The 17,347-nt window shown below is 45.0% G+C and overlaps 2 protein-coding genes across 2 annotated transcripts in view; one reads left to right on the top strand and one right to left on the bottom strand.

The window, feature by feature from the left end:
• T265_11256 (hypothetical protein) overlaps positions 1-11,965 on the bottom strand; it is a gene marked incomplete at both ends in the record, with an annotated part of 24,739 nt that extends 12,774 nt beyond the window's left edge. Inside the window, one exon of the mRNA XM_009177863.1 lies at positions 11,823-11,965. Within this exon, the coding sequence (XP_009176127.1) occupies positions 11,823-11,965 (143 nt within the window). The remainder of the gene's footprint in view (positions 1-11,822) is intronic.
• T265_11255 (hypothetical protein) overlaps positions 1-17,047 on the top strand; it is a gene marked incomplete at both ends in the record, with an annotated part of 41,576 nt that extends 24,529 nt beyond the window's left edge. Inside the window, 12 exons of the mRNA XM_009177862.1 lie at positions 1,131-1,293; positions 2,602-2,772; positions 3,490-3,574; positions 6,078-6,173; positions 6,924-6,983; positions 7,773-7,999; positions 9,233-9,368; positions 10,248-10,457; positions 11,944-12,315; positions 12,590-12,724; positions 15,792-15,859; positions 16,905-17,047. Coding sequence (XP_009176126.1) covers positions 1,131-1,293; positions 2,602-2,772; positions 3,490-3,574; positions 6,078-6,173; positions 6,924-6,983; positions 7,773-7,999; positions 9,233-9,368; positions 10,248-10,457; positions 11,944-12,315; positions 12,590-12,724; positions 15,792-15,859; positions 16,905-16,977 — 1,796 coding nt within the window. The remainder of the gene's footprint in view (positions 1-1,130; positions 1,294-2,601; positions 2,773-3,489; positions 3,575-6,077; positions 6,174-6,923; positions 6,984-7,772; positions 8,000-9,232; positions 9,369-10,247; positions 10,458-11,943; positions 12,316-12,589; positions 12,725-15,791; positions 15,860-16,904) is intronic.
• Between the last annotated feature and the right edge of the window lie 300 nt (positions 17,048-17,347).

Genomic DNA, 17,347 nt, shown 5'->3' with positions numbered 1-17,347 from the left:
AATTTGAGCTTTGAAGGAAAAACTAGCCTGTATTCGTTCCTGTAATGAGCATATTATTCTATGTTCGTACGATGTAAGCTGTCTGTACCAGTTTTACTCGGTTCCCTACTGGATAAGTAGTCCGTAAGGTCATTCTTGGATTTACACAAGAATATCGGCGTTTTTCCTCCCTGGTCAAACGCCCGAAAACACGTGTATTGCATCAGGTTTTGAAGGTCGTTTAGGGGCTAAGTCCTTCACACTTAATATCTAGCTAATATTTTTGGTGAAACGTAGTTGTGTAAGTGGATGAGTTGACTAATGTCTTTTCGTGCCCTTGAAAGATTGTGTCTGTGTCCAGACGTCAATCCATGCTACTGGCCTGCGCTTAGACCGGCTTCATCCCTCCCATAATAAGCTCGATTACAAACCCAGGCTGCTTTCACCTTTTGGTTCATCCAGTAGGCCCAGTCCCCGAATCTACAACCATCAACTTTATATTTGAAACTCTGGCTTGTACATATGTTGCAGGAAATGCTCAGTGACAAATTATTTTTCATCTCTAGTTTATGGTGGTCACTTGAATGTGCTGACCGAATACCGCCTTATTTTTTTTACCCAGGACAAGCTTTTATGTACTTTCCTATTCACATGTTCGTCCCGACGTCCACATTCTGATTCGTTTTTCTTTTTTCTGACCATCTCACTGGCTTTTGCCTGGTATTTAAACTCATAGTGATCAACAGATATCAATTCACCGTTAGCTGTATTTGAGGAATTTGGATTATCTCTTCCCCTCACCGTTTTAGCATTTGTTTTTGTCTCGTGTTGACTGTTGATCAGTATTCCGCTGCATTTTCAAACCCGTGATAGACTCCATGCTGTTATCCTCTACGGAGCTCCAGCTCCAGCTTGGCTCTGCCGGTCGTCTCTTTCATACCATGACCATCTACTTTCCGAGGGATTCACCGTCCAAAATTGTTGTATTTCTGTGATCCGTTTGATTTTAGTAGTGGTAGCAGTAATTCCACTTCAAATCTGTTTTTCTGTTTCGCTTCGACTGAGGTCAACTAATGCGTAGGTGTGGACATTTAGCACTAGACAATTCCTCTAAGGGTGTGTGCTAATTCTGTTCTGGCCTGTTTCGCTAGGTCGCCGACTTCTGCGCCAGTGGCTGACTGCCCCTCCATGCAACCCCAAATTGATTCGGGCGCGCCAAGATGCCGTGGACAACTTGATTGATATTGGGGGCCAGCTGAATTCGATAAAGCTGAGTCTTCGGCGCCTTCCCGATTTTGAGCGCCTGCTCACAAAGTAAGTGTTCTGTTCATGTGGGTTCTACTTAGTAATGCACTACCAAACTCGCATGAGGTTTAGTGTTCCGTCTGGTTCAAAACTGACTCTTAATGTTTCGTCGTTTGTGTCCACTCGTATCCATTCCATTTTTCTCGGATATGTCCCCCCTGCTTCATCGTAGTCATCGAATTAAGTTTTCAAATTCAGGGCTTCAAACGTGAGGTTAAAAAACGTTGTTTGTTCTGTGTTGTGTAATGCCAATATTACGATTCTGAGTTTGAGAGCACAAGTGGAAGTTCAAATCCATTGTTACGCCCACAGCCTCAGGTGTACGTCACGCCAAAACGGTACTCAACGATCCCTTTTGTTGTCGTTGAGTTCGAGATAGCTCAGCGTCTAAGGCTTACAGCAGCGTTTCTCGTGTCTGTGCTTGAACTAGGGCGAAGTGGCTCAGAGCGCAAATTTACTGACCGGACGGTCCGTGGTTCAAATGCGATCTCTGTATCTCGACTTCTCCTGTCTAGGCTTTGGCAATCTGGCAGTGTTCCGGCCCTCATGCTTCTTTCGGTTGGCATGACAGCTAGGCATCGAAAGGGTATCACAGCTGAACAATTATTATGCTTGAACAACTTACAAATATCCTGGGCCTCGTGGCTACTTTAAGTTGCACGGTACCTGTGCACCCGAATTATGCCGATTGTTAATCTTTTTGGCAGAAAATCCACCAAAATAAAGCTGTATGTGCAGCGATGCTCCATCTTATCGATGAGCCATAATTACTATACCATGGACTTGGTCTCATATCAGTCCATTAAAGAGAAATTCCGTAGACACCTATCATGCAGTCTAATACCATGGAAGTGGGCTTTTAGCGCATGTTGAAACCCAAGTACACATCTATCAAAAGATGGTCTAAGCATCATCGAATAGAGTTCAGAACGCACCGTCTTGCTTACAGGACGAGTGCTTCGACAAATGAGCTCCCGCAGACACTGTCCCGTATCACTTTGAGCACACTTGGATTCCACACGAATTTGCCATCCCTCCGATCGTGGGCTGTCGAGGTTTTCAACAACCTTGTGAGTAGTGCATTAAGTTCAACATTTCTGTCATATTCAAGAAGCTAATGTCTCGGTTAATTGTGCTCATCATTCATACGCCTCCTCCCTTGAATATTAGCACGACTAGAGATGCGCCTCATCCTGAAACTACTTTTTCCCCCTTTCATATTTTGTGTTGTAATTTCCTCTTAATTGCTCCCATGCTTGAATAACGACTGCACGAAAATGCATACACTTGTGTGTTCGCTTTTCTCTTGTGTTTTAGGATCCACCTCGTTGGATCAAAGAAAAATGAAAAGAATCATCCCGATGCTCGAGCGATACTGTTCGAAGAAGTACAGTACTCACGAAGGAACATTGTTGACTTTTTGGCTACCCTACACGGCTTCGAAGTAGCTTGTGAAATCATAACCCAGCTAGGAGCGTTATCTCTTTGGTATGCTTGCCTACACCCACTAGATCCTTGCGTTTTCTTATTGTTGATTGTGTTTTTTCCTACTTATCGTGTGTGTATACTATTTCGTGAGACACCAGGTCTTGCCGTTATCTCGGTAGCATAGACTCGCCACTTTCCATTCATTCAAAACTCATGTGTGTGGTGGCATGTGTACAGGCGGCATTACAAGCTCTATGGGAGATCATCATCCATGAATCAGCTTATCTGTGTGTTCACTAATGACCATTGGTAGCGTCTTCATTTTGTGAGAACCAGCTCGTAAACACCGAGTTTGGAATGCCAACGAATGGCATTTGTGTTCTTGTTCAGAGCTAGGAAATACATTTGTTCAGATTAGTCACTTTTTCATCTGATTTAGCAATGAGGGTCGTACAACAGCCTGTCAGACGCAAACGAGAATCATCCTCTGAGGGTTGCAGCCAATCCTGAGAGCGCTGTCTGAAACAGTGGAGGTGGGATCGGACGACCGATTCATGGTTACTGTTGTTCGATTGCTCTTGTTTATTCGCCATAACCTAATACGATAATGGGGCAAGCCGCTCTTCATAAGCAGTCCGTATTTCTTGCGAGGTTTCACTTATTTGACTAGTTGAAAGCTACTCGGTTGAAATCCTGGTTACAGTGGAGCTGGTGATTCTGAACCCTTTATCGTCTCGTTTTTCCTCGTTCTCACTAATTTTCTTTTGGCACCCACAGTGCACCCCTCCTACGGGCCTTGACGAAACTAGAAGCTGATGGTGGACAGTTTCCTGACTTGAGGCCGAAAATCGCCTTTTTCTTGGTGAGTTTCTTCTTTCATCCGTGTGCGACATTTGCGGATGGGTTATGCTTGTTGTTCCCCCACGAAGAAACACTTTCAAGTTTTGCAGAAACATTCCCTTCATCGGATGGCTTTTGAAATTTCTATTGCATCAGGTTGTCAGTCAGACGACTGAATACTCGTATATTCAATAATACAGCACATCGGTGACTAAAACATATTCGTCAAAGTTGACAGACTTGTGCAACGGCCGCAGCTCTGTTTTCACGCATGTTGACTCGATTGTGAAACACAGGACATCGGCTTTCGCATGGTGTCGCCTTATGCTTAATGCAAACAGCAAGGTGGGTAAGCGGAAACATACTACAGCTTTCGCGATCGTTCTCACTGCTTCACGTATTACCTCTGCCCCACCTCAACCCCAATTTGAACAGTTTGTCCACGAGTCCAAGCACTAGGACTGACCGCTTTGTTCGCCGGACATCATACTCAATTGCATCTTCCGTGCGTCCGACTTTGGCAACCACCGTAAATACTTCGAAGATTGTTTTCAAAACCCAAAAGCCAGTCTGCTTTTGGTGTTTCCACACTGGAGCAAGCATGATAACAAGCAGTTCGTGCTTCCATGCTGGATTCCTTCTGCATAGATGTTTAGGGCCAGGATACAGGACTCGTGAGAATCAAGCAGAATTTGAATCGGGTAAAGGCTGTGTTGACCACACTCAGGTGTTAGAGCAACGCCACGTCTACAATCGACGCACAATTTCGGTGTTCCGTGACTTTAGGGGTGTGTTCGATTCTGTTGACCGGTCAGTGCTGTTATCCACACTTGCTCAAAAGGGTATGTCCCAGAAGTTTGAACATAATCCTGTCCCTATATTCACATACATCTGGGCAAGTGAGAGTGTATGGTGAGGTCTGCAAAAGTTTCCCTCACAAAAAAGTGGTGCCCGACAAGGATGTCTACTCTCTCCTGTCTTTTTAAATTCGTCGTTGTTTTAACAACCAGACAGACGCTGAAAGGTTTTCAAGGCTCTGCTGTTCAAATCTTCGCTGATGAGAATCTTTTCGAACTGGAGTACGCGAGATTGCTCAGCACTTAGAGCGCGAATTCACTGATCGAAAGGCCTGTGGTTCGAACCCGATCTGTGTCTCTCGACTCCCCCTGGCTGTATCCTAGCCTTCGTGCATCCTTTGGGTGGCTGAAGGATTTTTTTATTTTTAGGTTACAATACCCCCATCTTTGAAGACAAAGGCGAAGCACAATCTGTTGAACAGACTAACCACCATCATACCATTTATCGGCATACGCCTTGTATCTTCAAAGTGCAACGTCATGCTTCACCACATGTAGTCCCTGAACGTGCACTTTACAATGCAAATATAATCAGATAAACTTTGTGACTGTGTGGCACTGAAGCATCAATGTCAACACTCATGTTGCGGTGTGATAATGCCCGCTAACCTAATGGTATAATATGTTAGCGATGTCTGTGGCTGCCGTCGACCAGATTGTCTAGGTGATTGACAATTCCCGTTGTACTAATTCTCCCGTGGTAGTGGAAAATCGGTTTTCGGAACTAAAATGCCTTTCCGCCTCTGTGTCTTTTGTCTCTTGAAAAAAATAATGCGCAACACCGAAATTGCCTTCGGAAGTTGATGAAAGAAAAGAAAAGAAGAAAGAAAATACTATACTGGCTATAGTTTTTCATTATTTCTGTATACAATCCGGAGCGTAAAAAGCGTGTTCCAGTTGTTTCGGTCGACTAGTCGCAACTTCCCTGACAGGCATTTTCAGGGATACGCTGATTTCTCACGCGAGCCGTTGGGTGAACTACACAACAATCCACTGCAAGCACGTTCACTTGCTTATTTGCTCAGTGTCCACTAGCTGTAACACTTCTGTCTGGCATTTCGCTCGACTACTGCACTGGAAAGTCTAGTTCGGTCGTGTAATAGATAATAAGATAATCGTCCAACTCTGACACACTTTAGGTGCCTAGCTATTGTGCCACCCGAAAGAAGCACGAGGGCTGGAATACGGCTAGGTTGCCGAAGCCTAGACAGGAGAAGTCGTGATGCAGAGGCCTGGTTTGAACCACACACCCTCCGGTCAGTAAATCCGCGCTCTAACCACTGAGTCATCTCGTTCGTTGAGTATGCCTAATCAGATCCTCTTGACCCGGGCCAACGTTACGGACTCCGCAGCGTTGCTTTCGTTTTGTCTGTTTGGCGAGCTTCGAAGACGCGGGGTGAATGACAATCCCTCATCAAAGTGCCTGTGGTGATTGTTCAACACGACGTTTGCACCTCCATTATCATGCGCTTCATACAAACTCTGGATCTGGGCTGGAATAATTGGCCATCTTAAAGCTGTTTTTTTGGTTGCTCTTCGTCTGTCGTCTAATAGTGAATCTACCACTTATGAAAATGTTTGGCTGTCAATCGCACAGTAGTATTTCTCAATTCATACATAGATTAAAAGACATTATGAATATTCTCTTAAAACCCTTATAATTTTTAGAACGCCTTTGACGCGGAAAAGGCTAAGCGAGACGGTCGAATCACTCCTGAACCTGGAGTGGACGAGGATTATGACGAGGCTGTCGGAGAAATACAGGTGAGTAAATCACTTGAATACATTATTCGGTGCGTGGTCCTCGCGATTTGGAAGTTCGAAGAGTGATTCGTTCATTGATTTTAAATCTCTTAAAAAGCTCGGTCTATCTCAGAGGGGAACGTGCGATCTTACCGATCGGAAGGTCCGTGGTTCGAAATCCACGCCGACATATAGACTGTTCTTGTCCTGCCTTGAGCAACCCAGACGTATCTCAGCCCTCGTTTTTCCTTTGGCTGGCATGATGGTTACTCATCGAATGGGTGTTACAGCCGACGATAATTATTGCTCATCCATATGATGCGGTTATTGTTTTTACAGTGAAGTTCTTTTCCTCTTGAATTTTACACACCAATTTCATTCTGTTTGACTGAGTAGACTGGTCTTCCATCGTCTGACTCGCCTCCACCGTCTTGCCCAAGAGTGCATCTGGATCTCCTCTCCGAGACGTTCGCCCCCATTAAAGGTTTCTTACAAAGCTTCCAAAAATTGGGAAGGGAAGATTCTCTCGTGTGACCGATGTTTCCCAGAGTGTCAAGATTTTAAGTAAATGATCAATTTCTTCATGATACACTTACGATTATTAACGATGCCGTACAATTGATGGTGGACAACGCCACACACTACCAGCGTTACCGAACGGAGGAAATCTTGAAAGGGAGCCACCGTATCCCGTATCGTATTTCACTTAAAATAGTACTTCATCCAATATAAGATCGATCTTTGAAAAAAATGACTGATTTTTCATTTCAGACTATCAATTCGGAATTGGAGAACTACCTCATTGCCTGTGGGAAGCTACTTGGTATTCGGGTATGTTTATTTCAGTTACCCTTATCGTACCCAAAACGTTTATGCTATCACCTAAGCTCGGCTAACCCAATGAACAGTGTCACGAGTGACCTCCCTACCTGTCCGTACTTTCTTTATGATGAATCCTGTTCTCTTGCTAATGGAGTGTTCCTTGTCCCACAGGTTATGTTTTACTATTTGCAAGTGAGTAGCGCAACCTCGGAACCTAGTCACTTGGCCTGACGAAGCTTTTGTGTCTAAGGCGAAACGTTGCCCAGCAATAAATCTACCGATTGTCACCAAACTTCTTCGAAAACGATGAGTAGCGCATAGTTTGTAGGTGAAAAAAATTAATTGCGCCTTATCCTTCTAGTGTGGATTACTTGTCAGAACAGAGTGCTTGGTGATATATATATATATATATATATATATATATATCAGTTTATCACCGTTAAACCATGCATCAGAAGCTATGCCCTACATTGCTTCAGTTTAGACACTGTTGGTGATGTCATTTATGCTAAGCACGCACTGAACGTGATAGCCCAAAGTCTGGGGTGCGCCGTTGATCACGTGACTGCCAAGTTTTGCTAACGAATAGTTCTGCCCGTCTGAAGGCTGCTTGCATAGCTGAGTTCGCTGGTTGAAGTATTTATGCTTAGCCGTCGGTCCATATTTTTACAGTTTAGCTCGGCAAATCGCTGAGCAGACCTGTACCAGTATGAAAGTTGCAGAGTGCGACAGAACCGAACTGTTCCTATGAAGGTTACTCAATTCATCTAGACTACCTTTTTCACCTAATATTTTTAGCTCGCCTACTGGGGTACCGGTCGCAATCGATTCCAGTTGGAGGTACCCGATTGTGCTGTTTCGCGTGTTCCAAGGGATTGGCAATTGGTCTCACAACGTAAAGGTGTGAAGCGATATCGTACAGATGAAACCACAGAGTTGTTAGGACGTCTTACTGCAGCGGAAGATCGCAAGGATGCTAGTTTACGCAATATCCTGCAGACAATATTTGCATCATTCAGTGACCAGTACGTTGTTCGCTTTCTTATCTGTTATTACCTTAGTTATATTGAACTTGGGATTATTAAACTTGGTAGCAATAATTGAGAAGTCATAAAGCACAAATTTTCCCATATTCTCGATGTATTTATTCTGAACTGCAGCAGAAAATAGCACAATAGTTTGTGCTAACCTGTAATGAAATTGTGAATAGCCATCAGTAGCTCAAGAATGTGCGCATTGTAACTCTGTGTGCTAATCTGAGGGACAATTGGTTGGTCAGAACTACATCGCTGAGAGGCAGGGCCCCATCGTCATGCGGCTCTTTGTGTACCTTAGCAGCCCACTAGACTATGTTAGAGACTTAACTATGCAGTATTCACGGTTCCTCCGATTCGTTTGAATAGGAACCCGACAGCAGCCTCCTGGCTCCTCAGGTTTAGGGTTTCATCAGTTGTGATAGCTTGTCCCTTAAAATTGGGTCATTCTGGTCATCTTGCGCCAACCGCCCCTGCATTGAGGTCGTCAGGCTTTGGAGTCAGAGATTTTGGTTTAGGATTTCAATCGTGCTCCGACCTAGTTTTTGGTGCCATTGATGCATGCATGAAAGCACTTTTATGCCACCACGTCAGCCGTTGCGTGGGAACCTCAGGTAGACCGTCTACATCGCAGCGTACAGCAGGGCTGATAAACGACACGTTCCCCCGTTGAATGTGATTCACGTGCTTGGAACCTCTACAGCGCATGAAACGACGGCCTCATTGACAAGCAAACTGCCACTTTAGAATGGCTCAGTGGTTAGAGTGTGAACTTACTGACCAGAAGGTCCGTGGTTCGAACCCGACATCTGCCTCCCGACTTCCCCTGCCTAGGCTTGGGCAACCTGGCAGTATCCCAGTCCTCGTGCTTCCTTCGGGTGGCACGGCAGTTAGACACCGAAAAGGTGCTACAGCTGAACGATTCACTTTCGAATCCGACTACCTAGCTAAAATTTGTCCCAGTGTACCTGGCTCGCGTCAGATGAGGTCCGCGAAAAAAGTCTACTCAACTCCCCCCTTTGATGCTCCGATCTGTTTATGTCAAAAGTGTATGCAACTTATCCATAGTTATCTCCGACATCGATATGGGGTGTTTTCTCATCTCTCACCCTGCTCCTAACATGATATTCTTCCCTGACTTCAGTATTCACTACTGGAGTACTGTTGTTATCACGAAGTTCACCTATGTCATCTGTGTGATTACTGTTGTCGTTGTTTTTCCAGTTTCACCCTATGGCATTCTGCAATGCGATGTTTGGCTGAATTCGACTGCCTACTTGCACTGGCAAACTACAGTTCGAACGCATCTGACGTGACTTGTCGCCCAGAGTTTATCGACCTCAAAAACGACTCTCAGCAGGTGGGTTGGTAGCTATCATGGTGCTGTTCACGTCACCCGTTTTAAGGCAACAAAATCTTGTCAGTATTCTTCTTTTGTATACCACCACACTCCCTGTTTTCATTGAGGAAGTCGATTCAGCAACTGGTTCTCGAGCCGCGTGCCCTGAATTGCTTTTCTAGATTCCTGCCCGAATGCACCTACCTCACTGGTGGGAACATTCGGGTCCTACACAAAAGCCTCACATTCAAATATACTGCGATATCTCGAATATCGTTCGAACTGAATCATGAGGCTGCCTGTGTGCAGCACATTCAGTTGTAGAATATCATAATCGAGAGATTCAGTTGAGTCTCTCGTGAAAACCAAACTGATTTGCAAATGAGTGTATTTCTCGATAACGGTGCAATTTGGGTTCAAGTGGAACATAAGGTTAATGGAAACTCGGGGACTGCGCCTACCTGATGAGCCCCAAGAATGGCGAGACCGGTCGTGGGCTGTCGAAGTGTTTTCAGCAGCCTTGTGAGTAGTTTCCCTTATTGAAACACCTTCATTGCTCGTATAATTTTGTATACCGTATGGAATCTGTACCGTCTGTTCAGAAAATCAAAATGTTCAGTAACGCTGCTTGAGGTCCAGTGGTTGGCCCTCATTGTCGTAGGTATGTTTAAATGGGTTAAAACCAGCAGTAACTTAACGCGTGCAGTGCACTTTGTTGGTCCTAATTGCATGTTCATTTGATCAGGGCCATGTGTTATCGGCTATCACTGTCTTATTTCGACTTGCCCTCGTCGTGATAAACGAAAATCACTTCGTACTGCCCAGATTTTTATCCCTTTCCTGTTAGTATGATGAAAATTCGAAATTACACTACACAACCTGCCATTCCATTTTAACTAGCCGTTCCTGGAGATTGTCGATGGTCTTCATCCATGCTTAATCAACACATTCAGTGGCGGTGACCTTATTCCAAACGATACACGCCTTGGTATCATCGACTCAAACGATCCTGGCAACGTCCCTCTCACCTTACTTGTCACTGGACCGAATATGGGTGGTAAATCCACTCTGATGCGTCAAACCGCCTTGTTGGTTATCCTAGCACATCTGGTGAGTTTGGCGTCCCGATTTTCTCTGGTGGCACTGCGAAGGAATGATACATTCGCATGTTCAACAGGCAGGCAAATCCCTATTTCACTGTCCAGTTGTTGTCCCTTGAGCCTTTATGCTTTTTCCACCACGGGCTAGTAACCGCAGATCCTTAATAAATGAACTTCGTGTAACTAACCGCCCCTCCTGTGGTAGCAATGAGAGCCAGTCAGGACTGGAACACGCATTTGTCCTTCTTTTTATCGTCTAGAAAAATGCCTCAGTTGTTCAAGGTTCGTAGCATGATGTAAGACAATTCCACTCAAACTAGGCGATGTGGAATCTTCGTTTTATTGTTTGTGCTTTTGGCAGCTGGTTAAAATCCCCATACCACACAATAGTCGAGCGATCGAGCAAATCATCACTTTTCGGCGGAACTTATTAGCTCATGTCTGTCCATCTCTCACATGCAAATGTGGGTTTAGACTACTATCTGATGTACTAATCCAATGAAAATTCGTGACAAAGCCATTTCACTTACTTCGCTGCGCTGTGGCAACACAACCTCGTCCGTCATAATGACGTTCTTTTGTTCAAAACTCTGATAGAATCGAAGTGCAATCGACTGTCTGTTCTAGGAAGTTGCTCAAATGTTTATGGACAACGGGGCACTCCTTGACGTCCGATTTCATTGACCATCATCATGTTAACGTGTCTAGCCGCTTGAAGGCCATTGTCCAACTTAAGAACGACAGGAGCACTGAGTACCCCGAACAACGTGCAACTTGTAGACGTCTAAGGTACTGAGGTGTATGCTGCCATCCCGATCCAGTGGGCCAGATTTTTTTCCGCACACCAAAGTTCATCAGCCTTGAAGATACTTCAAAAATACTTCACTGAGACATCTACGATCACGGTTGAGCGTCCCGAAGACCCTGTTCAGTGGACCAGAACTAAAGGATTAAAGCTTACAGTCATCACTTTAATAGATTGAGTCACACCTCAGTCAATACAGACACTCTTGTGTACCATTTTGGTGAACAGTGTTGGTCCCGCCACTATACAACAGAACTCGATCATGTGTCGATTCTGTCTGCTACGTGATCGATTGTCCAAACTAACCTGAACACTTGCTATTTCCGTGCATATCCATTTAACCATGAATTGTTCTCCTTTTTATACACGCCTCTCTCTGACCTTTATCTTTGATACTCCTAAAGAACAACTCTTACCACGATGGTTTCATCCTCGTAATTTTCATTCACTGATGGGATCGGTAGGCACACTGGCACTTGCAGAACAATGTGTGTCTGCAACGCATTCGAGCGATGGTGATTACGATGTTGTCGCTTCTACCATCTCAGTGACAGCTCGATTTTTACTTACCATCGAGTTGCTGTTGTCATGGTTGAGTTGATCCCACCTCCACTAATATCTATACCTTTCATTCTGTCGTTGCTGAACTCTTTGTCAAACTCGTAACTGTCCATCGTATTTTGCTTTCTAGGGTTGTCGGATTCCTGCATCATTTTGCCGGCTCACTCCCGTAGATCGGGTCTTTTCGCGGCTCGGTGCTAGTGACCGACTACTAGCCGGAGAAAGCACATTCATGGTGGAACTGGCTGAAACCGCCGCTATTCTCCGACATTGCACTCTCCATAGTCTTGTTTTGATGGACGAGTTGGGACGCGGTACGTCAACGCATGACGGGGCTGCTTTGGCGAGTGCTGTGTTACATTACCTAGCCAATCCAAGAGCCGATCAGCTGATAGGACAAGGACCTCGCACTCTTTTCTCCACGCATTACCATAGTCTGGTCGATGAGGTTGCACTCAGCGGTCAACAGTCTGAAGTAGCTCGCATTGGTTTAGGTCATATGGTAAGTGTAGAGTTTGTTTCGCTTACTGGGATTCCCTGGCATTCAAAAATACTACCCTTCATTTCGAAACCTTTCACTAATGTTCTTTACGCCCGAGCGCTAGAAGTACTTCACTTCCTCTATTCTACTGGAATTTTCTGTATGGATGTCAGATCTTTTGCGGACCTGTAAGATTTGTAAATTACTTTCCCAGTTTCCTTTGTGTATTTGCTGTATTTGCTACCTCCTGTGTTTTGTAGTAAATATGTATATTTCGCCCTTTTTCCCTTCAAAGGCCTGCATGGTGGAAGAACAATCGGAAGCGGAAGCTGGTCTAGAGAATATCACGTTCCTGTATAAATTCATTCCCGGAGCCTGCCCCAAAAGCTACGGATTCAACGCTGCTCGGTTGGCACATCTACCAGATGAGGTGATTTGCGTGTTTTCACATCCAGTCTGTCTTCTATTATCTTAGCATCAACAGAGAATTTTGTTTTCCGAATTTCTGTTTACAGGACTCCTTCGTTTTCATTCGAACACCTGCCATCAGTTTCTGCATCCGAAATTCCCGAGTTAACTAGTTCCTACGGGTTCAGTCGACTTCCAGCCAGTATCTATATTTCTTGTGTTTCACTTCAAGCCTATTTTCCACGGGGCGTTATTGAACTACGAGGTGAACTGAGCCAAAGACTTTAGAGTAGATTTCCTGACTGCCTGTACATCACTGATCTCCGTGCTAAGGCCAAAGTTAATCTAGGGAGCGATCAGTGTGCGGCACTTATGACATTTTCTTCCACTTTTTCATTTCCTTTATCTAAGGACCATCTTGAAGAGCGATGCAGTCTTGGCGATTCGCAATTTTCCACGTGATGGCCATAGCATTTGTTTTTCCTAACGAACTGCTGCGTAAGTGGCATTCCGCTGGGGCAGTTTTCACGATTCGTTTTATTGGAATGAAGGCTACATGCTGGCGATATCTGGAGAACTGACAGGAAGGAGCTTCTGTTTACAAAGTAACACTTGAACACAAACAAAACGGCCACCTTTCATCCAGGTTTCAATTTCTCCTGTGATCTTTCGGCGTGATGGACTGAGTCAGTCAAGTCGAGGAACAACAATTGATTCTGTACTTGTGACCTAACGCACTGTACATAATTGTTTAACCAACTGTAGAGTGGTTTTACTGGTGCCTCCATGAAAACGTTTCTGTTTCGCGGAGAGGATCAATGTCGTGCTTCTCAGCGAATCAGGACAGAGTAATCGGTCGATTTCGGATCATAAGGGTACAACAGAACAATTTTTGGAGAAAAAATTCACTGCATCTTGGGATTTTTCCGTAGGTAGCGTCTCATCAATGAAGCTTTCTTTTCCAAACTTCGTATACTTGCGCGGCCTCCCAACATACAAGATGAGAGGGTCGATCAAGTTACTGCGTATTTGGATTTCTTCATCTCACCCAGTGGACAAGCGAAGTAGGATATTCATTGTTGGTTTGATAGTTTCAGACAAGTTTGTGCAGCTGAATTACGTCTTGGAGAAGAGGAAAGATTAGTTAAAACACAGAAACCCAGGCCTCTAGCTAGTCTAACCCTTCCTAGTTTGCGCCTGTGAGGCTTTTCCCTAGGATATCTGGAAGCATTGTCATGAGCTACCATGCCTCTCGAAGCTTCCCCCTCAATTGCACTTGTTTGGACATCCGTAGAACACCGAAATGGCTGGAATAACCGTGGCTCCCACACCATGACAGGCATGGATTGGTGCTCCATGGGTTAGCTGGAAACATGACTCTGCTGGTGTGGATCATTGGACAGGACACACAATCTGATCAGGTCAGAAAGAGCGGATTACCCTACTGCGACAATCACATAAAGAGGGAAAACGAATTGGCACAATGGACAACGGGTGCATGCTTATAACACGGGTAACGTCCGCTGTTTTCTGTGGAACTGGATCACCTGTTCCGTGGTTTTATCCACCGGACATCCTGTTTCTACTGTCCCTTAACAACAACGTCTGGGGCCGGATTACTCGTGATCATCCGAGCAAATAAAGTTCACGATGGAATGTGATTTTTGCGAGCATTGACGACATTTCCATGGCTTCTCAGTGTGCTGTTTCAAGGTTGCCTTTGGCATCGGAAAGCTGTCTTGTCGTTTATTCACAGAATTAAACAGCTTCCATAATTTGGATTGCCTTGCTTTATTCGTTCTGTTGTTTCACAGTTGAAGCCGACCAGCAACATTTGTTAGCTCGACCGTGCACGTCATATACGTATCACTCCCACCAACACTATCAGACAGACTGACCGCGGTGCCTTTCCAATCCTTGCTGCAAGCAGACGTCCTTTTTCCTCTCCTTGTTGGAAATTTCCAGGTTCACCACCGTACGTTAATCGAGTGGAAATCTTCACATTCCGATGAACATAAATCTTTCACACTCATGTGGCTCATCTGACTTTTGCTTATTTCATCAGACTGTGTTGAATGTCCGCGCACCAGACTGAGGAAGTAACAGCGGCCTCACATTGAAGCGTCGTTTGCAGTCCGCTGAACACTCCGTAGCACCGGGTACACCCAATGGAACAAGACAAGCAAGGGGACAAGTTCATCATTAACAACAGTGTTGGCGCCGATGCCTCGCTTCCTTACAAGCAGGTTTATTCAGTTGTTCTTAAGGCTTCAGAGTGGAAAAAGTCATCAGTGTACATAGAACGGACCCTGCTGCCACTCTACCTCAATTATATTGAAACGTCCACACCTCCGAACAACAACCAACCCACCGCTACGCTCTACTACGCTCCACAATAACGCACTGATGATGTCATCTCGATTGGTGGTGACACGTTTGCAATCAAATTGCCCAGCTCAGCGAACAAGCCAACGACCACCAATCATTCGTAAGATCTCGATGGGAACTGACGGGACGAACGTCATTCGCATCGTGCAGAGTGCCTGGTCAAACATTGACTCAGTCAGGTTGCCCACCACACCCAGACGTCTCGTAATCTCATTCGTATCCTTTTTCTATATCAAATGTTCTCCGCCTCACAGTTCGCGCTATTCTGAAGGACGCACAGAACAAGAATCGACGTGAGTAACGCAACGCTAATCCGCCACTGTTTGCGACTGCGCTACCTGTATATCATGAGCAAATAATCCCAAAACCAACTGTTGACCCGTTATCTTTTGAATGAATGGTGGACCGCACCACTCGCAAGCGACACCCGAAGTGGGCCTACTAAATGTGGCCTGAATCCACCTCAGCCTTGTCTTTTCCTAAATGCGTGGTCGAAATCTCCGGTGGAGGTTGCTAGGATGGCTATTACTACCGCTGAATATGTTAGCATCCATGCTTAATTGACTTTAGGCGGACCCAGCCTTAGATGTATGACTCTTTCCAAGGCTCATTCGTTTGACCTTGTGTCACTTATAATTCCCCGTAGTTCGGTTTATCGTTTGTTCTCCGGTTCTAGTTTTCCTCCGTTTCCTCGTTCGCAGGTCATTCAACTGGGACTGGCCAAAGCAAAGGAATTCGAACGCACCTCAGCTACTTTTGCCTGTCTCCGGTACGTGCCTTTCTCTCTGTCTCTAGTCAACTTTGTCTGTTCGTAACCTTGTTTGAATTCGTTCGTGTGCGATTCGCAAGTCGTTTACCTTCTACAAAAAAAGAATTAGCATGGTTAGAAAGGGCCTTAGAAATATTCCAAAAGATTACATTTCACCCATCTTTTACTGCCGCAGTATACGTTGACTTGCGAAATTTTTTGAAATTTACTAGTCGCTAATTTTTAAAGAGATCAAGAACCGGAAAAAGAATTACTCGTCCCTTCGTGTTTGAGATGGAAGTTAGGGGAATGGAGAGTGATTGCAGCAACGTCGTTTGACTGAAATTTCGTCTCGCGTGATAATGACACTGTCTTATCTCACCAAAGGCCAAGTTGGCTTATTCTAGGCAAGCGAATTCGCGGTGCCAAATCTCAACTCGGCGAACATATGCGGGGATATGAATACATTATCATCGTTATCATCCCTGAACGCTAAGATGACTATGCCAGTGCAAATTAGAGTGTGAAACTTTTCTTAACCTGGGGTGCCTGAGGAAATCTAGCGTTGTGCAGCGATTTCATCCTTATTGGGAATCATAATCAGTTCGCATCTCACAAAACGCCCCGGGAAGGGGGGGTTGGACCCGTGAGCTCTAGGCTAGTTGTTTGAGCAGTTGGCGGACCTTCAGTGCGAATAACTCGTACGTAGGCACGACGTAGTGCCACGGAATTCGCGCCACTTCGTCATTTATTGGATGGTTCCCCTAGTGATGACTTCTCAGATGGAAGTTCCACTCATCCTCGTCTGAGCTACTTCAGTTTATCACATCCATGGTCAGTCATATACGCCAGTTGACGGATTGACCGTTTAGGCCAGTGACTATGGTGGTAGCGGGCGTCTAAACCAGATGCGTAGGGAGAATGAGGTTCCCTAGGGATACTTGGAAGGCATGGACAACCCATGGGCTTTGTGGGATCGGGATGCATTTTCAAATTATCGAGAATACTCACGTCAAATCTACTACACTTTGCTTCTGTGATCCCCACTTTTTTCCATTCGTTACAGTAAACTACTGAGCGGAACGATGAGCTGGGCGGACGCAGTGGATTGGAAGAAGAAGCTGCATGGCTTTGATTAGATCATCTATTTAATTTGTATTTTTCCGAGATCTATTCCATACTATTCCATAAATTTCCTCATCATAAACTCCGAGATCTGTACTATTCCATAAATTTCCTCATCATAAACAACCTGTGCACATTTATCGCACTTGGGATTTTCACGTCGCCACTAGGCCAGTGTGTGTTATCCATAGTATGGCACCGTGGTATTCAGGTAGGGGGCGAACTACTCACAGGTTCTGTGGTTCAAGTTGGCATACCATGTCTTCTGTTAGTCTTTTCCATTTGGGGACAACTTCACAATGCTTTTATCGCCCCTTTGCTTTTTTCGGGTTGCTAAACTGCACTGAATATAGATAGCACCACTGATGAAGGATTTTTAGTAGA

This window comes from Opisthorchis viverrini (assembly GCF_000715545.1).
Source record: "Opisthorchis viverrini unplaced genomic scaffold opera_v5_464, whole genome shotgun sequence".
In the NCBI taxonomy this organism is placed as follows: domain Eukaryota; kingdom Metazoa; phylum Platyhelminthes; class Trematoda; order Opisthorchiida; family Opisthorchiidae; genus Opisthorchis; species Opisthorchis viverrini.
The sequence above is the reverse complement of the archived record's forward strand: the minus strand, read 5'-3'. Positions and strand labels throughout refer to the sequence as shown.